The sequence below is a fragment of the Zea mays genome, chromosome 3 (assembly GCF_902167145.1).
Source record: "Zea mays cultivar B73 chromosome 3, Zm-B73-REFERENCE-NAM-5.0, whole genome shotgun sequence".
Classification (NCBI taxonomy): Eukaryota; Viridiplantae; Streptophyta; class Magnoliopsida; order Poales; family Poaceae; genus Zea; species Zea mays.
The window spans coordinates 152,988,207-153,014,467 of record NC_050098.1 but is presented as its reverse complement, the minus strand read 5'-3'; the positions used below and the strand labels follow the sequence as shown (position 1 = coordinate 153,014,467).

General features: G+C 51.2%; 1 protein-coding gene and 1 long non-coding RNA gene across 3 annotated transcripts; one reads left to right on the top strand and one right to left on the bottom strand.

Moving 5' to 3' along the window:
* Window positions 1-12,529: 12,529 nt before the first annotated feature.
* Window positions 12,530-21,813, top strand: LOC100216934 (crossover junction endonuclease MUS81). Of its 2 annotated transcripts, none has more exons than XR_002267798.3 (15): window positions 12,530-12,934; window positions 14,330-14,406; window positions 14,488-14,566; window positions 14,730-14,816; window positions 14,903-15,016; window positions 15,992-16,199; window positions 17,149-17,218; window positions 17,480-17,562; window positions 17,670-17,767; window positions 18,278-18,335; window positions 18,969-19,127; window positions 20,352-20,466; window positions 20,894-21,128; window positions 21,200-21,286; window positions 21,459-21,806. XR_002267798.3 is itself a non-coding variant. In NM_001310019.1 (15 exons), exons 1-15 carry the CDS (start codon window positions 12,702-12,704, stop codon window positions 21,561-21,563), a joined length of 1,767 nt encoding a protein of 588 aa, NP_001296948.1. In that variant the 5' UTR covers window positions 12,543-12,701; the 3' UTR covers window positions 21,564-21,813. The 2 variants fall into 2 exon arrangements, 1 of the variants encoding a protein (NP_001296948.1); NM_001310019.1 differs by having other exon boundaries at window positions 12,543-12,934; window positions 20,352-20,425; window positions 21,459-21,813.
* Window positions 21,155-22,016, bottom strand: LOC118476709 (uncharacterized). Its single transcript, XR_004857213.1, has 2 exons — window positions 21,543-22,016; window positions 21,155-21,471 (listed from the first exon to the last, which is right to left on the bottom strand). It is a non-coding gene; the product is annotated as an uncharacterized lncRNA (long non-coding RNA).
* Between the last annotated feature and the right edge of the window lie 4,245 nt (window positions 22,017-26,261).

Sequence of the window (26,261 nt, the reverse complement as noted above, 5' to 3'; positions counted from 1 at the left end):
GGATAGAGGTGTCAGGCCACCTTTGCGTTAAATGCCCCTGCAATTTGGTCAGTCGGTGTGGTGATTTAGTCAAGGTTGCTTCTGAGCGAAGCCAAGGCCTTGGGCGAGCCGGTGATGTGTCCGCCATAAAAAGGGGGCCTCGGGCGAGACGGAAGTCTCTCGAGGTCGGCTGCCTTTGGCCGAGGCTAGGCTCGGGTGAAGCGTGATCGAGTCACTCGTGTGGACTGATCCCTGACTTAATCGCGCCCATCAGGCCTTTGCAGCTTTATGCTGATGGGGGTTACCAGCTGAGAATTAGGCGCCTTGAGGGTACCCCTAATTATGGTCCCCGACAGTAGCCCCCGAGCCTCGAAGGGAGTGTTAGCACTCGCTTGGAGGCTTTTGTCGCACTTTTTTGCAAGGGGACCAGCCTTTCTCGGTTGCATTTCGTTCCGGTGGGTGCGCGCGAGCGCACCCGCCGGGTGTAGCCCCCGAGGCCTCGGAGGAGTGGTTACACTCCTTCGAGGTCTTAATACTTCGCTTAACGCTTCGGCTGGTCTGGTCGTTCCCTCATGCGAACTGGCCGTAGCCCGGGTGCACGGTCGGGGCCCAAGCTCTCGGGCTGGTATGTTGACGCTGTCAACGATTTGGCCGGAGCTGGTTTTTGCGAGAGCAGCCCCCGAGCCTCTGCACAGGGCGAGAGGACGATCAGGGACAGACTCGGCTTTTTACATACGCCCCTACGTCGCCTTTCCGCAAGGAGGAGGGGGGGGAGTGCGCCATGTTACCCTCGATGGGCACCGAACATGGTGTCTCCGGTGAGCTGCAAGCGGGTAATCCGAGTGGACGTCCGTGCCCCGTTCGTTGGGGGTCGGCTAGGGGCCCAGAGGCACGCCCAAAAGTACCTGCGGGTGATTTGCCGGACCCGGTCCCCTGGCGACGGGGTCCGAGGGCTCGATGCCTCCCTCCGATGGGATTCCGTTACAAGATCGTTCCCGCTGGTCTCGGAAATGTCCTAGGGTACCTCGGGAGCGCAGCCCGAGCCTCGGTTATGTATCGAACGTACCCCTGGTCATCCCTCGCTCGGTGTCTGAGGCGACTGTGAACCCTTCGGGGGCCAGCCTTCGAACCCCTGATCAGTAATGGGCGCGGAGCCCGAGTAGCCTGAGGCGGCCATGGAGCCCTTCGGGGGGCTGGCCTTCGAACCCCTGACCAGTAGTGGGTGTCGGGCCCACGCGATCTGAGGCGACTGTTGAACCCTCGGGGGGCCAGCCTTCGAATCCCTGATCAGTAATGGGGGGCTCGGAGCTCGGTTCCTTCGCGGAGAAGGATCCCTTTTCGGGGTATCCCCCTTTCCCGGTCCCTGTTGCAAGAGATAGAGAAAGAGGAAAACGGAAAAGGATACGAAATCGGACGACGTGGCGTACCTTTTCTGACGCGGTTATTACGGCGAAGGTGAAGCGTCGCGTGCTCCTCCTGCCAGAAGCGCCGCGTGTCCTGCCGCGGAGTTAATGCGACGGGGCGAGTGGTTGGCGGGGCGGCCGTTGCGCGCGTGCGATCCGTTCGAGGAACGGGTCACGGGTGCACCGTCTTCACGCCGTGAGAGGAGGCTCTCTTGCTGTCTCAGGATGGGACGTGAGCCTAGCTGACGACGTGACCGCTGCGCCCGCCCGCCTGCCACCGCTATTACTGTCGGCCCACTTTCGATCGCTTTGACCGACGCGCCAGTCTGGCGCTGTTGGGTCGCCTCGAGTCGTGGCATAGGCTTCGCAACCGAAGAGGCGCGATGGTGGCACAAGTGGCGGTGCGGTTGCTTGCATGCAGCAACTGGCGCGCCGATTGCTCGACGCGTGGGCCTGGGTTCCAAGCTGGCGTGTCAGAAGTCGGAGAAGCGCGTCCATCTGGCGCGGTTGCATGCCGTCTGCATGGCTGCCCGCTCCTTCTGCCCGTTGGTCTGGGCGAAAATGGGGGGTCGCCTGTAACCGCTGGACGGTCGTGCGCACCATGCGCGGCGGTTTAGCTTCTTCTGCCCTGAGCCGGCTTGCATGACATGCGGGACCCAGCCCCCGAGTCGCAGGGGAGGGCCTTGGGGCGTGTTGGAGAAGACTTGGCCCGCGGCGCCTGGGGGCGCACGTAGGGGGAGTTGCCTTTAAAAGGAGGGAGGCTCCTTTCGTAAGGCAACCATGTCTTCTTCCTCCCTTAAGCGTCGGGTCTTCCCATCTTCCAAGCCCCCGGATGGGGGGTATCCGCCGCCTTTCCGCCTCCTCGTTGGAGGAACGCAACTCCATGGGAGTTGGTACCTCTCAGCCATCGTTCGGCTTCAAGGATTTTCATCACGCAGCCCGGTCGCACCCCTTCACCAGCGGTCACCCGAGATGGCGACCTCCAGCTTGATGGTGGGGGAAAGCGAGCCGGGCTACGGCCTCTGCCCCTTCCTCAGCCTCAAGGATTTTCATCACCAAGGCTGGGGAGGGGAGAGTGCCGAGTTGGGGTCGGCCCCTGCGTGGGCGGTGGCCCGCTCCTTCACTCAGTGATGGGGGGAGAAGCGGGCATTGCCCGTGGCGTCCGGCAGCTGCAGCGTGCCTGGTCTTCAGCCGCGAGTGGCTTCGGGGCCACTTGCGGCGTTGGCGTCTGCCACGACAGCCGGAAGAGGTTCTTCCGCCGGCGCGGCGGCCGGGACCGGCCACGGGCTGACCTCCACCTTCTACGGCCTTCTGCCCGTCCTTGCCTCACGAGTTTTGGCATGGGCGGGGGCCTCCTGGCAGCGGCATCCACCCTGAGGTCAGCGTTGCCGATGTTCGGCCCCCCGGAGCAGAAGTCGCCGTCGTCGCCACTGCTGGAGCAGGTGACGGCGCGCCGTTCGTCGGCCTTCCGTCGCTCCGCAGGCCTTCCCCCTCGGAGTGGGGTTGTTCGTACCTGCGGAGGGGGAACCGGAGTTCTGTTTGTAATGGCACTTCGAATGCCAGTGAGTTCGTTCATTGTGGCTGTCGAGGCCTGAACGTGTATGTAATTTTGGCGCGGAGCCGTGTTTTTTCCTCATTTTCGAGCACTAAGTCTCGCCTGTTTGATTATCTGAACCGCTTTACCAAGCATGAGTTGCCCCGTGTCAAGGTGACGGGTGAGGTATCCGTATCCCGGAGGCGTAGGAATCCCTCGGCCCGTTCGGCCTTGTTGTCTGGGGCTCCTCTAGCTTAGTTGAAGAGACCCCTCGGCCGCCCATCGGTGGACCGAGGCCAGGGGTAGCGATATCAGTATGAACAGAGGCGGAGTTGGCTCGAGAATGGGAACCTGGTTGGCCGGAGCCTAGCCGTGTTGTCCGTCAGCGGGGCCGACGCCAAAGTCGATCAGTCGAGGCCTCGGGTCGGGCTGGCGCCCTTGGAAGCCGGTTGACCGAGGCCCCGGGGGTAACCGGTTGAGCCGCCTGCTCGGCCCGGATTCCCGAAGGAGCCCCTGGACCGCGGCGCCGCCCGAGGCTGGGTCGGGCTTTGCTGAAGACGTCGTCGATGCCGAGGGTGCTACGGCTCCCTTCGGCGTGAAGACCCGAGCCTGCAGGATCAGATCATCTTGTAGCGTGTGCTTTCTGCGGCCGCCGAGGCCAGAAGAACACACCCTCGCCACGCTTGCGAAGCTGCGTCTTTTTTCCTCCTGTTTCGAGCATCTGGACTTCGTCGGTAACAGGGATGTTTGTGTGAGCGAGAGCTGCTTTTCGCGGAAGGGACGAGTGAGGTATCCGTATCCCAGAGGCGTGGGGATCCCTCGGCTCAGTCGGCCTTGCCACTTACGCGTACTTTCACCCGTCCATGAGGCCCTGTCCCCGACTTAGTCGAGAAAGCTTGAAGGACTGCTTCGGCAGGAGAGCTTCCGAACGTGATGACTCGTTCGGTCCACGGAGTCGCTTTATCCGAGCGCAAGTTACTTATCACAGAAAGGGACGAGTGAGGTATCCGTATCCCGGAGGCGTAGGAGTCCCTCGGCTCGGTCAGCCTTGGCTGCTTACGTGTACCTCGTCGTTTCCAGGATCCGCTTTCCGAAGTGGCCAAGAAGCACGAAAGAAATCCTGCTAAAAAGAGATCCTTTTTCGAGGAAAAATTCGACGCAGAGGGGGTCTCCCCCCTTTTAGCCCCCGAGGGAGGGTCGGGCTTTGCCGAGGCTAGGCCGACCCTTCCTTGACAACTAAACTTTGTGTAGGTGCGAGGTATATGAACAACTTGAAAACATCTTAAGGGTAGAAGCGACGTAGCTGTTTGATGTTCCAAGCGTTGCCGTAGATCTCGCCTTGATTGCTGGCCAGCTTGTATGTTCCGGGCTTCAGAACTTTGGCGATGACGAATGGCCCTTCCCAGGGAGGCGTGAGCTTGTGCCTCCCTCGGGCGTCTTGTCGCAGCCGAAGCACCAGGTCGCCCACCTGGAGTTCTCGGGACCGGACCCCTCGGGCGTGGTAGCGTCGCAGGGACTGTTGGTACCGTGCCGAGTGTAGCAAGGCCCTGTCCCGAGCTTCCTCCAGCTGGTCCAGCGATTCCTCTCGGCTGGCTTGGTTGCTTTGTTCGGTGTAGGCCCTCGCCCTCGGGGAGCCGTATTCCAGGTCAGTGGGCAAGATAGCTTCAGCCCCGTAGACCAGGAAAAACGGCGTGAAGCCCGTGGCACGACTCGGCGTCGTCCTTAGGCTCCAGACCACCGAGGGGAGTTCCTTCATCCATCGCCTGCCGAACTTGTTGAGGTCGTTGTAGATCCGAGGCTTGAGCCCTTGTAGAATCATGCCGTTGGCGCGCTCTACCTGCCCATTCGACATGGGATGAGCCACGGCGGCCCAGTCCACCCGGATATGGTGATCTTCGCAAAAATCCAAGAATTTTTTGCCGGTGAACTGGGTGCCGTTGTCGGTGATGATGGAGTTCGGGACCCCGAAGCGATGGATGATGTTGGTGAAGAATGCCACCGCCTGCTCGGACCTGATGCTGTTCAGAGGTCGGACCTCGATCCACTTGGAGAATTTGTCGATGGCGACCAGCAGGTGCGTGTAGCCCCCGGGCGCCTTCTGCAAGGGACCGACGAGGTCCAGACCCCATACAGCGAAGGGCCAGGTGATGGGTATTGTCTGTAGAGCCTGAGCGGGCAGGTGTGTCCGCTTCGCATAGAATTGGCACCCTTCGCAGGTGCGGACAATTCTAGTGGCGTCAGCCACCGCCGTTGGCCAGTAGAAGCCTTGCCGGAAAGCATTTCCAACAAGGGCTCGGGGTGCTGCGTGGTGGCCGCAAGCCCCCGAGTGTACTTCTTGCAGCAGTTCCCGACCTTCGGCGATGGAGATGCATCGCTGGAGGATGCCCGAGGGGCTGCGATGGTAGAGCTCCTCTTCGTCGCCCAGCAAGACGAATGACTTGGCGCGTCGCGCTACCCGCCGAGCCTCGACTTGGTCGAGGGGTAGCTCTCCTCGACGGAGATATTGCAGGTACGGGGCCTGCCAATCCTGGTCTGGCGTGGCCCCGCTCTGCCCTTCCTCGACGTTCAATGCCCCGCCCTCGGGGGCCGAGGGTACCTCGGGCTGGGCCGAGGGTGCCTCGGGCTGAGCCGAGGGTACCTCGGGCTGAGCCGAGGGTACCTCGGGCTCGGGCGCGTCGTCGAGCTTGACGGAGGGTTGATGCAGATCCCGGGAGAAGACGTCCGGGGGGACTGTCGTTCGCCCCGAGGCTATCTTAGCCAGCTCGTCTGCGGTTTTGTTGTAGCGCCGAGCGATGTGGTTGAGCTCGAGCCCGAAGAACTTGTCTTCCAGGCGCCGAACCTCGTCGCAGTAGGCCTCCATCTTCGGGTCGCGGCAGTGGGAGTTCTTCATGACTTGGTCGATGACGAGCTGCGAATCACCGCGGGCGTCGAGGCGTCTGACCCCTAGCTCGATGGCGATCCGCAATCCGTTGACCAGAGCTTCGTACTCGGCCACATTGTTGGACGCCGGGAAGTGGAGGCGTAGCACGTAGCGCAAGTGCTTTCCGAGGGGCGAGATGAAGAGCAGGCCCGCGCTGGCCCCCGTCTTCATCAGCGACCCGTCGAAAAACATGGTCCAGAGCTCCGGTTGGATCGGAGTCGTTGGCAGTTGGGTGTCGACCCATTCGGCCACGAAATCCGCCAACACTTGGGACTTGATGGCCTTCCGAGGGGCGAACGAGACCGTTTCGCCCATGATCTCCACCGCCCACTTTGCGATCCTGCCCGAGGCCTCTCGGCACTGGATGATCTCCCCCAGGGGGAAGGATGACACCACAGTTACCGGATGGGACTCGAAGTAGTGTCGTAGCTTCCGCCTTGTCAGGATCACAGCATACAACAGCTTTTGAACTTGTGGGTAGCGGATCTTAGTCTCGGACAGCACTTCGCTGATGAAGTAGACCGGCCTCTGAACGGGCAATGTATGCCCTTCCTCCTGCCTTTCGACCACAATCGCGGCGCTAACCACCTGAGTGGTCGCGGCGACGTAGACCAAGAGGGTTTCCCCGTCCGCCGGTGGCACCAAGACTGGCGCCTTTGTAAGGAGCGCCTTCAGGTTGCCGAGGGCTTCCTCGGCCTCAGGGGTCCAAACGAAACATTCGGCCTTCCTTAAGAGGCGGTACAGAGGCAGACCTCTTTTGCCGAGGCGTGAGATGAAACGGCTCAGGGCCGCGAGGCATCCCATGAGCCTCTGTACCCCTTTTAAGTCCTTGATGGGTCCCATGCTGGTGATGGCCGCAATCTTCTCCGGGTTGGCTTCGATGCCTCGCTCAGAGACGATGAACCCTAGGAGCATGCCTCGGGGTACCCCGAAGACACACTTCTCAGGATTAAGCTTGACTCCTTTCGCCTTGAGACACCGGAATGTCACTTCAAGGTCGGAGAGGAGGTCGGAAGCCTTCCGTGTCTTGACTACGATGTCATCGACGTAGGCCTCGACTGTGCGACCGATGTGTTGGCCGAACACATGGTTCATGCACCGCTGGTACGTCGCGCCTGCATTCCTCAAGCCGAACGGCATGGTGACATAGCAGTACATGCCGAACGGCGTGATGAAAGAAGTCGTGAGCTGGTCGGACTCTTTCATCCGGATCTGGTGATACCCCGAGTAGGCATCGAGGAAGGACAGGGTTTCGCACCCAGCAGTGGAATCCACGATTTGGTCGATGCGAGGCAGAGGGTAGGGAACCTTCAGACATGCTTTGTTGAGACCAGTGTAGTCTACACACATCCGCCATTTCCCCCCTTTCTTCCTCACAAGCACAGGGTTGGCAAGCCATTCGGGATGGAATACCTCTTTGATGAACCCTACCGCCATTAGCTTGTGGATCTCTTCGCCAATCGCTCTGCGCTTCTCCTCGTCGAATCGGCGCAGAGGCTGCCTGACGGGTCGGGCTCCGGCCCGAATATCCAGCGAGTGCTCGGCGACATCCCTCGGTATGCCGGGCATGTCCGAGGGACTCCACGCAAAGACGTCGGCGTTTGCGCGGAGAAAGTCGACGAGCACTGCTTCCTATTTGGGGTCGAGCCCGGAACCGATCCGGATCTGCTTGGTGGTGTCGCCACTGGGGTCGAGGGGGACGGCCTTGACCGTCTCCGCTGGCTCGAAGTTGCCGGCATGGCGCTTCACGTCTGGGACCTCCTTGGAGAGGTTCTCCAGGTCGGCGATGAGGGCCTCGGACTCGGCGAGGGCCTCGGCGTACTCCACGCACTCCACGTCGCATTCGAACGCGTGTTTGTACGTGGGGCCGACGGTGATGACCCCGTTGGGGCCCGGCATCTTGAGCTTCAGGTAGGTGTAGTTGGGGACGGCCATGAACTTTGCGTAGCATGGCCTCCCTAGCACGGCGTGGTAGGTTCCTCGGAACCCGACCACTTCGAACGTCAGGGTCTCCCTTCGGAAGTTGGAGGGTGTCCCGAAGCAGACTGGGAGGTCGAGTCGCCCGAGGGGCTGGACGCGCTTCCCAGGGATGATCCCGTGGAAGGGTGCAGCGCCTGCTCGGACGGAGGACGGATCGACGCGCAGAAGCTTGAGGGTCTCGGCGTAGATGATGTTGAGGCAGCTGCCCCCGTCCATCAGGACCTTGGTGAGCCTGACATCGCCGACAACGGGGTCGACGACGAGCGGGTATTTCCCCGGGCTCGGCACATGGTCGGGGTGGTCGGCCCGGTCGAAAGTGATGGGCTTGTCGGACCAGTCTAGGTAGACTGGCGCCGCCACCTTCACCGAGCAGACCTCCCGGCGCTCTTGCTTGCGGTGCCGAGCCGAGGTATTCGCCGCATGCCCTCCATAGATCATGAAGCAGTTGCGGACCTCGGGGAACCCCCCTGCTGGGTGATCTTCGTTCTTGTCGTCGTCGTGGGCCCTGCCACCCTCGGCGGGTGGCCCGGCCCTGTGGAAATGACGCCGAAGCATAACGCACTCCTCGAGGGTGTGCTTTGACGGGCCCCTGATGGTAGGGGCACGGCTCCTTGAGCATCTTGTCGAAGAGGTTTGCACCTCCGGGGGGCTTCCGAGGGTTCTTATACTCGGCGGCGGCGACAAGGTCCGCGTCGGCGGCGTCGCGTTTCGATTGCGACTTCTTCTTGCCTTTCTTCTTGGCGCCGCGCGGAGCAGACGCCTCGGGAGCTTCTTCCGATGGGCGGCCCTGGGGCTGCTTGTCCTTTCGGAAGATAGCCTCGACCGCCTCCTGGCCGGAGGCGAACTTGGTGGCGATGTCCATCAGCTCGCTCGCCCTGGTGGGGGTTTTGCGACCCAGCTTGCTCACCAGGTCGCGGCAAGTGGTGCCGGCGAGGAACGCGCCGATGACATCCGAGTCGGTGATGTTGGGCAGCTCGGTGCGCTGCTTCGAGAATCGCCGGATGTTGTCCCGGAGCGACTCCCCCGGCTGTTGTCGGCAGCTTCGAAGGTCCCAGGAGTTCCCGGGGCGCACGTATGTGCCCTGGAAATTGCCAGCGAAGGCTTGGACCAAGTCGTCCCAGTTGGAAATCTGCCCCGGAGGCAGGTGCTCCAACCAGGCGCGAGCAGTGTCGGAGAGGAACAGGGGGAGGTTGCGGATGATGAGGTTATCGTCGTCCGTTCCACCCAGTTGGCAGGCAAGGCGGTAGTCCGCGAGCCACAGTTCCGGTCTCGTTTCCCCCGAGTACTTTGTGATAGTAGTCGGGGGTCGGAACCGGGTCGGGAATGGCGCCCGTCGGATGGCCCGACTGAAGGCCTGCGGACCGGGTGGTTCGGGCGAGGGACTCCGATCCTCCTCGCTGTCGTAGCGCCCCCCACGCCTGGGGTGGTAGCCTCGGCGCACCCTTTCGTCGAGGTGAGCCCGACGGTCGCGTCGATGGTGCTCGTTGCCGAGGTGGCCCGGGGCCGCAGGCGCGGTGTTGCGCGTGCGCCCGGTGTAGACCGAGGCTTCCCGCATGAATCGGGAAGTCGCGGCATGAGGTTCCGAGGGATATCCTTGCCTCCGGGATGCAGTGCTCTCGGCCCGCCGGGCCGCAGCGCCTTCCAGGAGATTCTTGAGTTCTCCCTGGATTCGCCGACCCTCGGTGGTTGACGGCTCCGGCATCGCGCGGATGAGCATCGCTGCGGTTGCCAGGTTCTGACCGACCCCGCTGGATGCGGGCGGCGGCCTGATCCTGACATCGTTGGCGACGCGGTGCTGGAGACCTTGGGGCAGATGACGTATTTCTCCGGCCAGGGGTTGGCCCACCCATGCCTGTCCGACGTCCCGACGGATCGGCTCAAGCGCTCCTGTTCCCTCGTTGAGCCTGGCCTGCGCCTCGCGGACTTGCTCGAGTTGTGGGTCGTAACCCCCCGCCGGAGCGGGGACCACAGCTAGCTCCCGTGGGATGTCGGCGCGAGGCACCGGCCTGGGGAGGTCACCATCCTCCGGCATGCCAAGATGGTTGCCTTCGGTGGGATCCCCTAGCTCGATGTGGAAACATTCGCGGCTTGGGCCGCAGCTCTCGTCGCCAAGGCTGCGGCTTCCATCGGAACAGTCGGATAGACAGTAGTCACATGCGGTCATGAAGTCCCGCACGGCACTGGGGTTGCCAAGTCCGGAGAAATCCCAACCGATGCTGGGATCGTCATCTTCCTCGGACCCAGAGGGCCCGTAGGTCGAGACGTCCGTCAGTCGGTCCCAAGGCGATCGCATACAGAACCTCAGTGGGGTTGCACTCGCCTCAATGAGAGCGCCCGCCAAAACGAGGTCGTTTGGCGGGTTGAGGCCGAGTCGAAATGACGCAAGATGGGAGTTAGTCGTTACCTTTTGGTCGATGAGGAGCGACGTAGTCACACCGGGGACTGGTTGCGCCGTCATCTCTGGTTCGAGGGCGACGTCCTGCAGGCTTTCCGCGAGCGCGCCGGCGTCGTCTTCTCGCTCAAGGTCAGCGTGCCGCGGGGGGACGGCGCTCGCCTCCGTCTCGAACGCGAGGTCGACGTCCGGCGTGCCTTCCGTCGGGGCGTCGGGGGCGTCGATTCGCTCGACGGCCGACGAAGCGCGGCCTCCCGTCTGGCCTTGACGGCTCCGCCTCCTCCTCCGTTGGTGGGGGAGAGAACGGAGCGAGCCCGAATATTGCTCTTCCACCACGCGGGGAAGACGTCGTCGATTCCGCCGCCGGCGGGCGGGTCGTCGGCCGCCGTTGTCGTAGTCGCGCGGCGGTGGAAGAAGTGTCATGTCGTAGCTGCCGTCGAAGGACATGAACTCGAGAGTCCCGAAATGAAGCACCGTCCCGGGCCGGAGAGGTCGCTGGAGACTGCCCATCTGGAGCTTGACGGGGAGCTGTTCGTCAGCACGCAGCGGTCCCCTACCTGGCGCGCCAACTGTCGGCGTTTCGAGACAGGGGGGTCCCTAAGCCGACGAGTGAGTGTGCTGCGTGCCCCAGCCCAGATGGGTCGAGCGCGTGGGCGAGCGCGAAGGGGGGAGAGGCGAGGTGGCCGGAGCCGAGCGTGAGAGAGGTGGAAGTCCCGCGGCCTTCGTGTTCGTCCCGCGCCCAGGTCAGGTGCGCTTGCAGTAGGGGGGTTACAAGCGTCCACGCGGGTGAGGGAAGCGAGCGGCCCCAAGAGAGCGCCTGTCCCGTCCTCGGTCCCGCGCGGCCAACCTTATCTGAGAAGGCCCTGGTCCTTCCTTTTATAGTCGTAAGGAGAGGATCCAGGTGTACAATGGGGATGTAGCAGAGTGCTACGTGTCTAGCGGAGGGAGAGCTAGCGCCCTAGGTACATGCCAATGTGGCAACCGGAGAGATCTGGGCACCCTGCTGGCGTGATGTCGTGGCTGTCGGAGGTGCGGCGGAGCCTGATGGAGAGACAGCTGTTGGAGCGGTCGAGTCCCTGCTGACGTTGTCCTGCTTCCGTAAGAGAGCTGGGGGCCGCCGTCGTCATAGAGCTTGTGGAGCGCCATCATTGCCTCTCTGGCAGAGCTGGCCGGATGAGACGTCGGTCTTGTTCTCCGTGACCCGAGTCGATTCGGGGTGGGATGATGATGGCGCCTCCTGTTGACGTAGCGGTCTGTGCCCTAGGCAGGGCGACGTGGGGTTTCCTCCGAAGCCGAGGTTGAGTCTGCCTTCTGTTGCCGTGGCCGAGCCCGAGCCAAGGGGTCGGGCGAGGCGGAAGTCGTTCGGCCGAGGCCAGGGCGGAGTCCGAGCCCTGGGGTCGGGCGAGGCGGAGTTTCGTCGTCTTCCGGGTCTTAGCCCGAGTCCGAGCCTTGGGGTCGGGCGGAGCGGAGTTCGTCGTCTTCCGGGTCTTAGCCCGAGTCCGAGCCCTGGGGTCGGGCGGAGCGGAGTTCGCCGTCTTCCGGGTCTTAGCCCGAGTCCGAGCCCTGGGGTCGGGCGGAGCGGAGTTCGCCGTCTTCCGGGTCTTAGCCCGAGTCCGAGCCCTGGGGTCGGGCGGAGCGGAGTTCGCCGTCTTCCGGGTCTTAGCCCGAGTCCGAGCCCTGGGGTCGGGCGGAGCGGAGTTCGCCGTCTTCCGGGTCTTAGCCCGAGTCCGAGCCCTGGGGTCGGGCGGAGCAGAGTTCGCCGTGGCGCCTTTGGCAAGGCCTGACTGCCTGTCAGACTTACTCTGTCGAGTGGCACTGCAGTCGGAGTGGCGCAGACGGCGCTGTCCTTCTGTCAGACTGGCCAGTGGAGCGGTGGAGTGACGGCGGTCACCTCGGCTCTGCCGGGGGCGCGTGTCAGGATAGAGGTGTGAGGCCACCTTTGCGTTAAATGCCCCTGCAATTTGGTCAGTCGGTGTGGTGATTTAGTCAAGGTTGCTTCTGAGCGAAGCCAAGGCCTTGGGCGAGCCGGTGATGTGTCCGCCATAAAAAGGGGGCCTCGGGCGAGACGGAAGTCTCTCGAGGTCGGCTGCCTTTGGCCGAGGCTAGGCTCGGGTGAAGCGTGATCGAGTCACTCGTGTGGACTGATCCCTGACTTAATCGCGCCCATCAGGCCTTTGCAGCTTTATGCTGATGGGGGTTACCAGCTGAGAATTAGGCGCCTTGAGGGTACCCCTAATTATGGTCCCCGACACAAACAATAACAAAACTAGGACAGAACGGCTCCATTCTACTTGGCTATTCAACCAAACACGGCCTAAAATAAAACTTTTCAAAACCCGATCGCAAACTCCAACACCCCTCGAATCACCCCGCAATGGCGGGCTCTCTCTTTCCCGCTCCGAAACATTAAACCCTAGCTCCGCGCACCATTTCCCGAATCCCCAACCCAGCGATCCGCCTCCAGCGCCGGGCCCCAATCACTGTGCGACCACGATGAGGCCGCTGCCGAAGAAACCAAATGCAGCGCTGCCGGTGCCGAAGCAACTCAAGGTGCATCACCCGGAAAATGAGTCCCTCTCTCGTTTCTTCCTAGAGAAGTGGCGGGCGATGATGCAGGAGCCGGATGGGCTCTCGCAGAACAACTACCTGGCCTTCGCCAACGCCAACCGCAGCCTCTGCTCCTCCAAGGAGCCAATCCGGACCCTCAAGGACTTCTCGAACGTCAAGTAACTCTATTTTTTTTTTCTGAAATCTTTTCTATGAAAACCGCCGTGCTCATCCTCCTCTCTCTCTCTCATGGTATTGAAATGGTCCAGTCGTGGCTACTGTTTGATGGATTTTGTTTCGTGCCAAGGGGAATGCGGAGAATATTTGTGTTTATGCCTCCGGATGCGTGGTTTTGGCGTGGATGTTTCACAGCTGACATTATAGACAGACCGTAGAGAGAATAGTGATCGAACGGCTCGTTTATGCCGACTTCTAATGGTTTACATCTGTTCATTTTGCTAATCGGTGTTCAGGGTACATCCGCGGTGCTAACAGCTGTATACTGTTAGAGGTGCGGTTCCTTTTTCAGTTTAGGCGTCTAGGTGTGTTCATTTAGCTAGGGCTCACCCCCGACTCTGATTGACTCGAACACCTTAGGAACTCGCTGGTTACTCTTAAATCTCAGAATGTAATATTACACATGTGAGGCCTGCTAGGCTGCAATATCTGCGTTGTGATTTCTCGCCCTAACCTATTATCTTGTTTGGATGTAGATATTGGAGCACCGAAATGAGAATTGGAATCATCTTTCCTAAATTCTGTTGTTTGGTTGCACGTGGAATTGAGATTTGGAATCAGAGGTCCCATTCCCTGGAATTGGACTATAACTAGAAACCCACTCCCAATACAAATGCTCACCCCTCGGTATTGTGTGGACCGTGGAATTCGACCGCACAATTCCAAACTCTAATTTAGTGACATCCAAATAATAGAATTGGAATTACATATCATTTCAATACCATGCCTGATCTGATATTCAGCACAATTCAATTCCATCTTCTCCAATATCGACATCTAAACGGAGCATATTAGAAATCAGAAACCACCATTTTTTGTTAAAATTGATTTTTTCCCTTAAATGTTCAACCAGTGTTATCTTATAAATGAAGGTCTGATGTCTGAGATCCTTTATTTATTGCTTGTGTGCGAAAGGGCCTCTAGGCTAGTGGTTAAGGGCTTCCGAGTAGCACCTCCAAGTCCTGGGTTCGATCCCCTCGGGGGCGAATTTTCAGGCTTGGTTAAAAAATCTCCTCGTTGTGCACCATCCGCTATCAGGTTACGATGTCCTGTGTGCCACCTCCGGTTGGGCCGTTGCAGAGTGGACGGTTGACGCCGACCCGTTAGTGATGGGGGCTTGGGTTCGGGGATTTTCTCGGCCGAGACAATTGTTTTGGTCTCTTCTTAATGTAATACCAGGAGGGCGGTCTTTCCCTCCCGTCCGATTTTTTTGTATTATTTATTGCTTGTGCCGTGTTAGACTGATAAATCTGAATTTTACTGTATTATAAGGCAAGTTTTCAATGTAGTCTTGCACCATAAAGTGTATCTTTATTGTGTTTTACCATTGTTGTCAGGGGTGTGGGAACATGGCTCATAAATCATATGAAAAGTTTCTTTGAAAAGTCGAGTCAGGATTTATCTCCTGCCAAAGGTAATATTTCACTATTTTTATGGTTGACCGTGAGGCCTTTGAAAACCCTATGTCTCTGAATATTGTCATTTGTTGTTATAGGAAAGAAAGCAAAAGGGACAAAAAGTTATTTGCCAAGGAAGAACACTGCTGCTTATGCCATACTAATAACACTCCATAGGTATGGTTTCTCTGAGGTACATACCGTATATATTGTCTATGAGAAGACAACTGTTTTTTCACAGCAGGTTGAATATTGATGTCTATCTATAGGTGGCAGGAGAATGATACCTAAATTTTCAAGAAAATATTTAAGATAATATAACAATGGAATTTTCTTATAGGGCAAAGACTAGCGGGAAAGATTTTATGATGAAACAAGAGCTTATTGATGCTGCTGAAGCCAGTGGACTGTCACGAGACGCGATTGGGTGCTCTTTCTCAGTGAATTCCTGCTGTTTTGATACTCCTGTTATGTTTGGCGTGTTACTAAGTAGCTACTTTTCATTTTAATCAGTCCAAATAAAAGTAAAGCAAAACAGAGTTACGGGAAGGACTGGTACACTGGTTGGAGCTGCATGAAGACACTTCTATCCAATCGACTTGTCACCAAGTGGAGTAACCCAGCAAAGTAATACACAACATTTTCATTTTCCATTTGTGTGGGTCCTATACACATTCCACAATTATTAATTTTTTGTTGGCAAAGTAATACTTGACTAGACAAAAGGTTGCACATGAATCCTCATGGTATAAGTAAATTTAGAGAAACAAACCCCACAGCTTGTTATAAGTACAAATTTCATAGGTATATCTTTTGGCTCTGCAACTTGCTGCTGCATTACACAGCATCATTGCATCAATGCTAGCATTACACAATGTTAAAATGATCTTTAAATAATCCGCCAGATTTGCTCCCAAGGGCTAGAGACATCATCGTATTAATATTTTTCTTATTTGTTACAAGGAGGAAACTCAATATGCTAACGCAAGAAAGTGATTTTGTATACTAGATTACTAGCAGATAACTGGTCATTCCATATTAGATTTTTTTTTCTGTGTGCATTTGGAAGTGTTAGAGTATATTAGACAACTCCTGATATGGTTGGTTTAGGATTGATTGTAATCACGGGATAACCTTCCTTATATCTAGGATAAACTTCCTTATCTCTAGGATAGGCTTCTTGCCCTACAAGTCATGTACTCCTATATATTCTCCCTAGAGGCTCAATGCAATACATCCCACGCATTATACACATTCTCTCCTTTAGTAAGCCTAATGATATTTTCCTTCTGAAAATGGTATTGGAAGATTTTATTTAAGTTTAACTACAGTATAACATTAACTCTATCATGGGTAGTGGACCTGTAAAGGCCGCAATAGGTGCAACACCAGCATGATTTTTGGACCTACCATCTTTTTTATCATACAAGATGGATCCATTCTGACCTATCTTGGTATTTAGTTATCTCTTCTGGCATGTTTCCACTTTTTACCCTGTGCAGCAGTTGAGTAATCAACCTTCAACTATGCACATTATGTATCGACATTCTTTTGAGATGATAAACATTGGTTGGAGCTAAGATAACTAGGTGAGTTTTGTAGGTATATGCTAACACAAGAAGGGGAAGGCACTGCACGTGACTGTCTTTCACGGTCTGGATTAGATGATTCTGCACGGCCTCTAACGATAATTGGTGCTCACAACACATCTGCTATGGATCCTTCTGTTGCCAGGCACAGTCCTGAGCTTGTCAGCGACAGTTCTCTGACAAAAAAGAAGAGCAATTGCTACCGTCAAGTTCAAGCTACTGTAAGGCTGTCTCCAGCAGCTATCCTATCCGATCCTCTATTTCAAACTTCACTCTGTAAACAGTGTAATCTATAGTGTAAATTCCCTAAGATAGCCTAAGCACTATTTTTTTTTCAAAACTGCTTCTGTTTCCCGTGCTAACAACGTTAAATTACATGCACAAACCAGATTCTTCTGTATGTTTAGGTATGATGAAAGACATAAAGGCACGCTCTTATGATCTTCTTCAGTTATTATTTGATGAAGTTTTCCATTTTTATTTTGTAGCCTTCTGTTTTGGTCCTGGTCTGACACAAACAAAAGTACTTTTCACTTTTCAAATTTCAACAGCAGAGCGATGTTTTAACTAAACACTACTTCAAAGCACATAGTCTTTCATATATTTAGTTTAGTCTACATACTTGCATGCTCCGGTAGAACATTGTAGCTACAATAATGTGACACTTGACAAGGCAATAATTTTGATTCTTTAAGATATACTTTGTCCATGCGAGCTATATATCCAAGCCCATTATGCATGCTAGCACGACCCTTTTTGGGCCGAGTCAGGAACCAGTGGAAGGCAATGCTTTGATCGACTGCAATGTGTACGGCTTGGATTTTCAACAGTGAAACGACCTAACGTTTAATATATAGAGACGACGTGGATAGGGTTCCTGGCCAGTTTGGGCCAGCGTTTAATATATAGAGGTTCCCCGAGATTAAACCTTTTACAATTTATAAGGTGGTTTTCTAACTTTGTTTTTTCCTTAATACAATTCATTCTTATAATAAAATTATACCGCCTCATCGAATATGTGACTGTAGATTTACTGGCATTAGTAATCTAGATGTACTGTTTACAGACATTTGATATAATTTCAGCTAGTATTTCAATTTCTTGGCATATTTTTCCATAATTGCAGATCTGCAATACATTTGTAACTTATGGTTTACCTATCATGTGTAGAATTACGAAGGAATCATTTGTTGCGATTCAGATTCAGAAGAGCCATGTGGAAAGGACATTCCCCTAAAAGGTTTCAATTGATTTTTTGTTCATATCACATAAGTTCTCGAAGAATTATGTTTACTTTTTTGTTCCTCTGCTCTATAACTTATTATGGCTACAGGTTGCGTGTTCTAAAAAAATACCGAAAGGGGTGTTGTACCAAAACTGAAAACATGCATTCCTGTTGTATGGATATACCTACGTTTGCTATTTAGATCGTACAAAAGTATCGAAACATAAGTGCCATTCCCTACCAGTCTTCCTGGTTGATTCCTATACTTCAATGCAGGCATGGAGCCTATTACTAGTTGTGGACCACCAGATATTTCTCGTCCATTCCAAGGAACACCCAAACTGCAATCTTCTACAATGGTATGCTTTACTTTTGACGGATAAACTTTCTCAACAAGTGAACATACCTTCTTTTTCCTTAAAAGTTTCAATTCAAACATACTGTTATTTTGCATCTGCCCTGCTAGGGTTCTGCTAAACTAGCTATGCCACCTCGTCGAGCCAATGAAAACTTTCTTGAAGCCTATGAAGTTATTTTAATATTGGATGACCGTGAAAAATTCGGGTTTGTATCATCATATCCTACTCTCACAAAGAAATTTTGTATCTTCTTTTGTATATTTGTAGTTATCTTTGATTTTTATGTGGGATATCTCATTCAGTGCATAAGTATTAAAAGAAAAATGCCCCTCTGCTGTTCATTTTCCATAATTTGTTCAAATTATCATGAGGATGGTTGCCTTATGCAATGTTTGTAACCTTGGTACAAGTTTCATACTTTCATTGGTTATGACTGGTCTGGTTTATCCTTCTATTTTGTACGAAACTGTAATATATGACTTGACTTCCACAGGTTCATAGGTCATTGGAGAAAATTGGGTTTTTATTATCTTTAAACAATCTTGATATGTCGATACTGTTATTACTGCTTTTGCGTTGTCTTTTGTTGGAATTCAATATATTTGCTCTGCATGGTTCATGTATTTTATTTGTGCAGTTGGATGTGTCACCATTAGAATTTAATGTGATTGCTTTGCGTGGAATCGGGTTCTCATGTTTTTTTTATCTTGTGCAGGTCTCGTTCAAGAAAAGTTGCTGATAACATTTGTTCCCTGAGCCATTTTGCTGTGGATGTTAGTTGGGATCAGAGTTTGCACTCTTCTATATCATGTCCTACTTTCTCTCTGCTGTAGAAATGAAAATGGGGGCATAGTTATACTGATTAGCGATATCTCTTATATGGTGCCAGACCTAGAGCCTGACAATTTCATTGGCCACTACATTTTCCCGCTTTCATGTTTATGCCTCTATTACATAGTTGGTTTCAAAATATACCATTGGAGTCCTAATTCTTTCAGTCAAGGATCTTTGACTATTAACAAGCTACCTGAAAAAATATTAGAAAACAATTAGAAATGAAAAAGGCAAAAAAAGTACATAAAATACAGTGAAAATTTAGTAGAGGTAACAAGATAACTTGCTTGATATTTTGTCTGTTTCAACTTTCAACTTCTCATGCTGGCAGCCTATAGTATCTCCTTGTGCTCAAGGTGGCTGATGGCATCAGTGTCTAATGTCACATTGTGGACAGTGTTGCAAATCATTGGATTAGTTTTTTGTATAAACGTCTAGAATGCATCCTCTTGGATATAGTTTTTGTTCTTTTTTAACATAAGAAAGGTTGAGGCGTGATGCTTGATTGATTCGTTTGCGTAATGTGCCAGAGAAAGTGGTTTTGATTCTTCAGTTTGAACCTTGTCGTCCAGGTCAGGCAATTGCCTGTGGGAGATGGTATTTGGATTGCCCGTCATAAGGAAGATCACACAGAGTATGTTCTTGATTTCATTGTTGAAAGGAAAGAGGTTATGGATTTAGATGGCTCAATTGAAGACAACCGATATAGAGATCAGAAATTAAGGATGAAGGTGCCTTCTGAACTTCAATTTGCTTCTGCTGTTGTTATATAACTTATAAACCTTGAACCTTCACTTCCTCTTCCTTATTTGTATGTTCAGTTGATGACACTTATGATTACTATCATTGTCCCTTTTTATTCTTCTATTTATATATTTTCCCCTTTTCTGTTGGTATCTTATGTTGGGTTCTGTCTCTAGCCTACCCCAGCTTTCTTGGGATTGAAAGGCTTTGCTGTTGCTGTTCTGTTTATTGGTAAATTACATGTGCTGCAATTATATTGATGTGTAAAATCATGTGTGTTTGGTATCATGATCTCATGTGTGGCAGTCATTTAAAGATTATACTGTCATACATTTTGAACCTAAGGGCATGTTGAATTTGACAAGGAGTACCAATTTGAGTTGCATCTTTGTGCTTGTTCGATCTGAGGATGTCATTGGCCAATCCAATATGCCCATACTGTAACCTTTCACCGAGGTTATGTTTTATTCTTTTATTATCTTGAATTTCTCAGCTATATTAAAACACCAGTTTTCCTGGTTCCACGGTTTCCACCATTGTTATGCTCCTATACATTTAAATAGTAAAAAATGCTAAAATTATGTACAAATGGAGATTTGAACCATTGTTGTTGGCTCTAAACCTAGTAACCTACGTTCACACCCATCTAGCCAACAGAATACATATCTTTATATTTTATATTCTATACTAAATATAAATAGAAATCGTAACAATGTATGTGCACTTTGCTAGTAAAGGCATAAAACATGTCATCCCTGGTAATGACATGACCAAGGGTTTGATGGCTTAAGCACAAATTGTAAACAATGTCACTGCTCTCTCCAATGCTGGAGAGGAAGCCTGGTGTTGGAGCAAGGCCGGTGCTAAAGGCCTCCAGCTCCAGTTGGCGCAGGATGAGGATGAGGATGTGTGTGCGTGTGTGTGTGTTTGTGTTTTTTGCCTTAGAGGCGTCAGGTTGCTGGGTTCCCTTACTGGCTCTATGTAGTCCAACCTAATGTGTAAGTGTGTGTGTCTTAGCCTTTGGCTGGGTGTATGTAATTTCTTTCCTTCCTCCTTCTAATGAAATGATATGCACTGCGTATTCGAGAAAAAGACATTGTGTCTGTTTGCCCATGTTGATGGATTTGCAGAGCCTACCAAGTTCCTGTAGCATATATTGTTTATGTTAGCCACAGCTTGACACGGTATTTTCATTTGCTTGTGCCTTGTAGAAATGTGGGCTGAGGAAGTTGATATATCTTGTTGAAGGTGATCTCAACCGTGCACCAAAGAGGGTTAAAACAGCGTATGTGCACTGCTCAAGTCACCTGGGAGATCAATACTATGGTGACAGTGATACATTTAACCCTTAGTTTACACCTTAGGGCTTGTTCGGTTAGCTCTCAATCCATGTGGATTGAGTGGGATTGGATGAGTTTGAATCCCAAACAAGTCAAATCTCTTCTCATTTTTTTCCAATCCCATCCAATCCATGTGTTTTGGGAATAACCGAACAAGCCCTTATTAGGCTTTGTTTGGTTATAGAGGGATTAAAGTGGATTGAGGTGTATTGAAGGGGATTGAAAGAAAAATTAGTTCATATTACACTTCAATACACCACATACCACCTCAATCTACTTCAATATCAGATTATCCAAACAAGCCCTTACTGTTATTCTTCCCACTAATATGTGATGTCAATATTAGTATCATGGAATATACTATTTATTGCGCCATACGTATGTTTTTTTATTGGTCTGACATTTATTTTCAGCTGTTTCACCACTGAGATTCTCGATGGATTTGATGTTCAGAGAACTACTGGGTTTGCCGATACCCAGAAGAGATATGTTGATCTTACACGTTCGGTAATAGCATACTATGATGCAAGTTTCTCGATCGTTGGTAAAGCTTCCCCTGTTTGCCCAACCTACGATGACTTCAAGAGAAAGTGTTATGATCTTAAGAAGAAAACAGTGAGCGACATATTTGGCTGTCAGCTTATGCAGGTAACTCGATTCATTCGATGCCGCAGTTTGATTGCAAATGTATCGCAAATGAATATAAATACGATGTGCAGGTACCACAAGTAACAGAAGAAGCTGCACAAGCTGTTGTAGAGCTCTATCCAACCCCTTTGTTACTGGCAAAGGCATACTCTATACTTGTAAGTCCTCTGCCTAGTTTTTTTTGTTTCCGTTTAAATATACAGGTCACAACAGTTCCTCATGTTCGGAACAAATTCCATGCCCTTTGTGTTGCAGTGCTACAGTACTGTGTCTTACAAAATACTTTTTTTTGAGACATCTAAGCTCATGTCCAGATTGGCAATGTTGTAGGGTGGCGATACCTCTGCACAAGAGAAGATGCTAAAGAAGAAGAACGAGATGGTAAATGCAGGAGCAAGCCGAAACATATTTCACCTTATCTGGGGTGACGGATGAAAAATACTCTGGACTGGAACCAGTTGCGGGCCAACTGAACTTTGGTGGCTTATGGTGTCACCGTCGTGGTGACCATCTTTTGTGTCTCCGAGATTTAGAGGCTCCCATGTTCTAAAGCAAATAGTGGCTCCATAGAACACTAGGGATCTAGATTAGGAAGAGTTTCTCTCTACGTCGCGTCTAGAGAGTACTCTGCTGTGGTGTCGTGGTTGCACAGTGGAATGAAGTGGTCCCTTGGATTTACGTGGTCGGGATTTCGTGTATCGGTCTGGGTTGTCTGGATTATGTGCTGTCTCGAGCTACCTCGGGGCTGTTAAGTCTACAGGATAGCATAAAATATCGCAGTGTACCTACAGGGAAGATTGTATGGGTCGCCCATGTGTTCCATGGTCGGCGCCTTGTCTGGTCATCTTTGGCTGAGGCCCTCCTACATACAATGGGTGTCGCTTTGGCTGGCCAAGACAAGAGCAGACTGCCCTGCCGTTTGTTTGATGCTGGTGGTGGCGTGCGTCCGTGCATCTCCGTCTGTGTCCGTCCAAGGGCATTATGTCAGGGCAGGACATGGCGCAAGGCGGGAACAAGCGGTCCAAAGCGAAGGAGGTGCGGGGGGCTGGAACTGAAATGGCCGCGCGTACCGGTTTCCGTGTGCCGTCGCCGCCGCCCAGAGTCACACAACCAAAAGCAAGCACCGCGACAAGGCGCAAAGCGCCACGGTACGGGCCAACTCGCGTGCACGCCTGCTAGCCCTACTTGCTTGCCACCACTGGTTGCTTGTTTGCTTTGCTGGTGTCTGCTAGCGAGCGGGGTACCCCGGCCCATACCCATCCATCAATCCATGTCTACAAGGCCTGGATGGACCTGTGGCCGCCTGATCCTAACTCTTGTCTCGTTCTGTTCGCTTCTGTCTGGTTCTGTTCGTTTCTAGCGTGGCGCCTGGCGCTTGGCATCACTCCATAGCTTTGCTAGCTGGCCTACCCACAAGAGATCAACAGACAGGACAGGTGGCAGTCTCTCTCTCTCTCGTCTCGAGCCAGCAGTAGAAAAATTGTGACATAATGAAGAAGAAGCTGGTGCGGTAGCTTGGTGCCTCGTCTTTCCTGGGAGAAAAATAAACCCTTTTGTCTTTCTCGGAAGAAAAAAAATCCATGCAAGACCGATCTTTGCCTTTGTTTGGTTTCCAACGACGACGAAGAGTCGACGACGACGACGTGATAGATGTTCAGACCGTCTAGACACCTGCGATGAGGACAAGATGTTGCTTCGAATTAAAACTTGAAGGCCGTCGTTATTCATTGCGCCTAGCTATTGCTGCTACACCTATATATATGTGTATGGATGTGGTCAAGATCACACACCTCATCACTTGGATACCAAAACGACGACGTCCTTCTCATGGAGGGAAAAAGAAATTGCGTACCTACAGAAAAGATAGCAAGGATGCTAGACTGCTAGTAGTAGTAGTAGTAAATTAACCTGCTGATCATAAGGATTAATCAAAATATACAGAACGCACGCTAGCGAAGAGGATTGACTGGCCAAGTACGAGTATCGAGTACTAGTACAGCTTCCTTGGGAAAGCAAGAATTTCATAGGAATCATATAGAAATGTCATAGAAATCAACTTATTTTCTCAGAAAAAACACAGAAAATTCGATGCATGCACAGATAATCTGCCAGATCTGTCGTCTCATGTCGGTGTGCAGGTGCAGCATAGTATATGCCACGTACGAATGCACCGAATCGCCGTCTTCTCAAATCTCTACTGTTCAGTCTCGTTGCTTTCTAGTACTGACAGATGGATGGATGGGTGGGTGGGTGGGTGGGTGGGTGGAGCGGCGAGGAACATCCATGCGTCCGGTCCAGGCCTTGACAACGCGTACACGTGCCGGGCACCTGCTGGCCAGTGCCGCCTCCAGTCCTCCATCTCCATGGATCAGGATCAACGGCACGGCGTCTCTCGTGTCATGTGTGCGGCGCTCCGATGAAACGAGACGGTGCGACCGTGCGCAGATGCCGCCAGGCCACGGAAGCACAAGGTCCGCGGGCCAGGCCTAGCTTCCCGCGGGTTGCCGGCCGTCTGGCACTCTGCATGCCTGCCTTCCCACGCCCGCGTCCGGTATCACTGATAAAAAAAACTAGTTTGAATCAATTAATGGATTAGATAGCTAAATTTTGTTTATCTAGATATATAGTTAGCTCTTAGTTGGTTAATTTGTTAGTTACCTAGCTAGGACTACTCGTGTAGAGATTAGGGTGTATGTGTATTTAGAATGGGTACAGGTTCTAGCTTCAGCGTGAAGCTGTAGTTTATAATATCAATTTAAATAGTTTTAAATATATTTTAAAATTAAATAATAAGTAAAATAATTTATTAAATGTCTTCTAAAGATTTATAACGACAACTTTATGATTTTCTAGAGCACCTAATGACCCGCTCCAAATTTTCAGGAGCTAGAGCTATTCCAAATATGACCTTAATTCGATAGGTAGTATTTAATTAGTTAGATATAATATATATAGTTTAGCAATTATATATTGCTTATTTAGTTAGTATGCAGTTGTTTCGTAATAACTAATTTTAAATTATATATTACTACATAGTATCTAAATTCATTTGAAGTTAATAAGTTTGCTTTTCTATACAAATTAGATAACAACCAATATTTAGAACTAGCCCAATCTTAATCTTGTCATCCATCTATCGAAAATTGCAAGTATACGGCGACCGTATAGCCCAGATGACGCATGTACGACATTCAAGAGTAGTAAAAAAAGCATAAGAAGAGCCACTACACATAAGCAACGTGATCATGGCACAGAAGTCAATGACAGGGGGCACCAATACCTGGCAAGGAAAAGGGGCACCAATACCTGGCGAGGAAAAGGTACGACCTGGATGGTACCAAGGGATGGCCTGAGTAGGTTAGCATTAAGTACAATGATACTCATACTCCACCACTTGGACATGCATGGTACCCATAGCACCATACACAAACAGATTATAATACATCTTGGCGCATGGATGGGTGCATCACAATATTTATGCCCAGTCTACCTACATAAACTTGACAGAATGGCTCAAGCATAATGGTTATGGTGTAAGGTATGGAGAGCATTAACATGAAAAAGACAACACAACATGATAATGTGAAGGACTATCCCTTTAAAGTGTGTCGAGCAATCCTATCAACACAAGCGTAATTATTAGGTCAGACCCACAGAGAAATATGTATGTAATGCTTCCATCCCTTTAGACTACAAAATGGTGCGATGGAGTATACATTTAATTTAAGGGGAACATGACCAACACTTAGAGGTCAAGCCTCTAGCTAGAGGAAAGGAGGGTAATAGCTAGATTGTCTTAGTTCCCAGTTCCATAGCAAGGGTTCGAACCTCATAGTCTGAGGATTGTAGCAGTGTGTGCTCTAAAAATATAAGTTCAAGTTATGAAAGCACACATGAAGCATGGTGCATATCAATTTATCATGGATGTATACCCTCCTTTTAGTTTAAAGAAACACCCACGTAGATTTGAAACTCATTGGTTTAAGGCTTTTCCATAGTTAGAACATTCACATACTATAGATGCCACATTTTGCTTTCCAAGTTTTCTATTCTAAAAAACTATTGGGAAAAGGAGCTACTGCATTCACAATTTTAGTAGCTACACAAGGGCGACACCATGTTGTGCTACCCTGGTGCACAGGCACCACAACAAATACGAGTTTATTAGCAATTTGTTTAATATTTACTGTTTATGAAATATTTATTTATTAGTTTGGTGACGCACCACCTTGATTTTGATGCTAGCTTCGTCCCTACATCCACAACAACAACATCTATACGTTGTGGCCCAGTCCGTAGCTACTACATGCACTGCACGCTGCATACAATAACGTGGACCCAACTACTGAAGACTAGGGATGAAAACGGTCGGAAACGGTCGGTAAACACTAAAACCATTACCGTTTTTATATTTTTTATCGGAAACAAAATCGAAAACGGTAACTCCGAAAACGGAAACGATATCGGTATTTCGGAAACATCGAAAACGAAAGTTTGGTGCGGAAAATACACCGGTAACGGTCAAAATCTAAAATACGATCGGTAAACATATCAAACTTCATAATACAACAAAGTTGACAAAAGATCACAAAGACCATAAGTTCACAATTCATGATATAACAAGTTCACAATATAACAAATTCATAAGGATCACAAATTTATAATATAAAAAGTTTACAAAGATAGTTCACAATATAACAAGTTCATAAAGATCACAAGTTCACAGACTGAAAGTTCACAATTCACAATATCCACTCGATCTAGCTGAAATGACATGCTTACTTATGAAATATTTTTTTCTCACATAAAGAGTTTTTTCACAACCTCACAGGAAAACCCTAAAACCTAGTGTGTGGAAAAGACCAAATCGTTAATCTCAACTGCCTTCCAACACCATCTATCCCAAAAAATCTTAAGGCGTCCAAAAAATACAAAAATAAGTAATCCTTATCTAGAGACGTACAGGCGATGCGAAAAATCACATGCTGAAAAATTCCGAGACACAATTCCAAAAAATTCTGAGATACAATTTCGGAAAATTCCGAGACAAAAATCCGGTAATTTCCGACAAAAACCGGTAACCGAAGGAAACGGTCGGTAAAACACCACGCCGATTCCGATACCGGTTCCGAT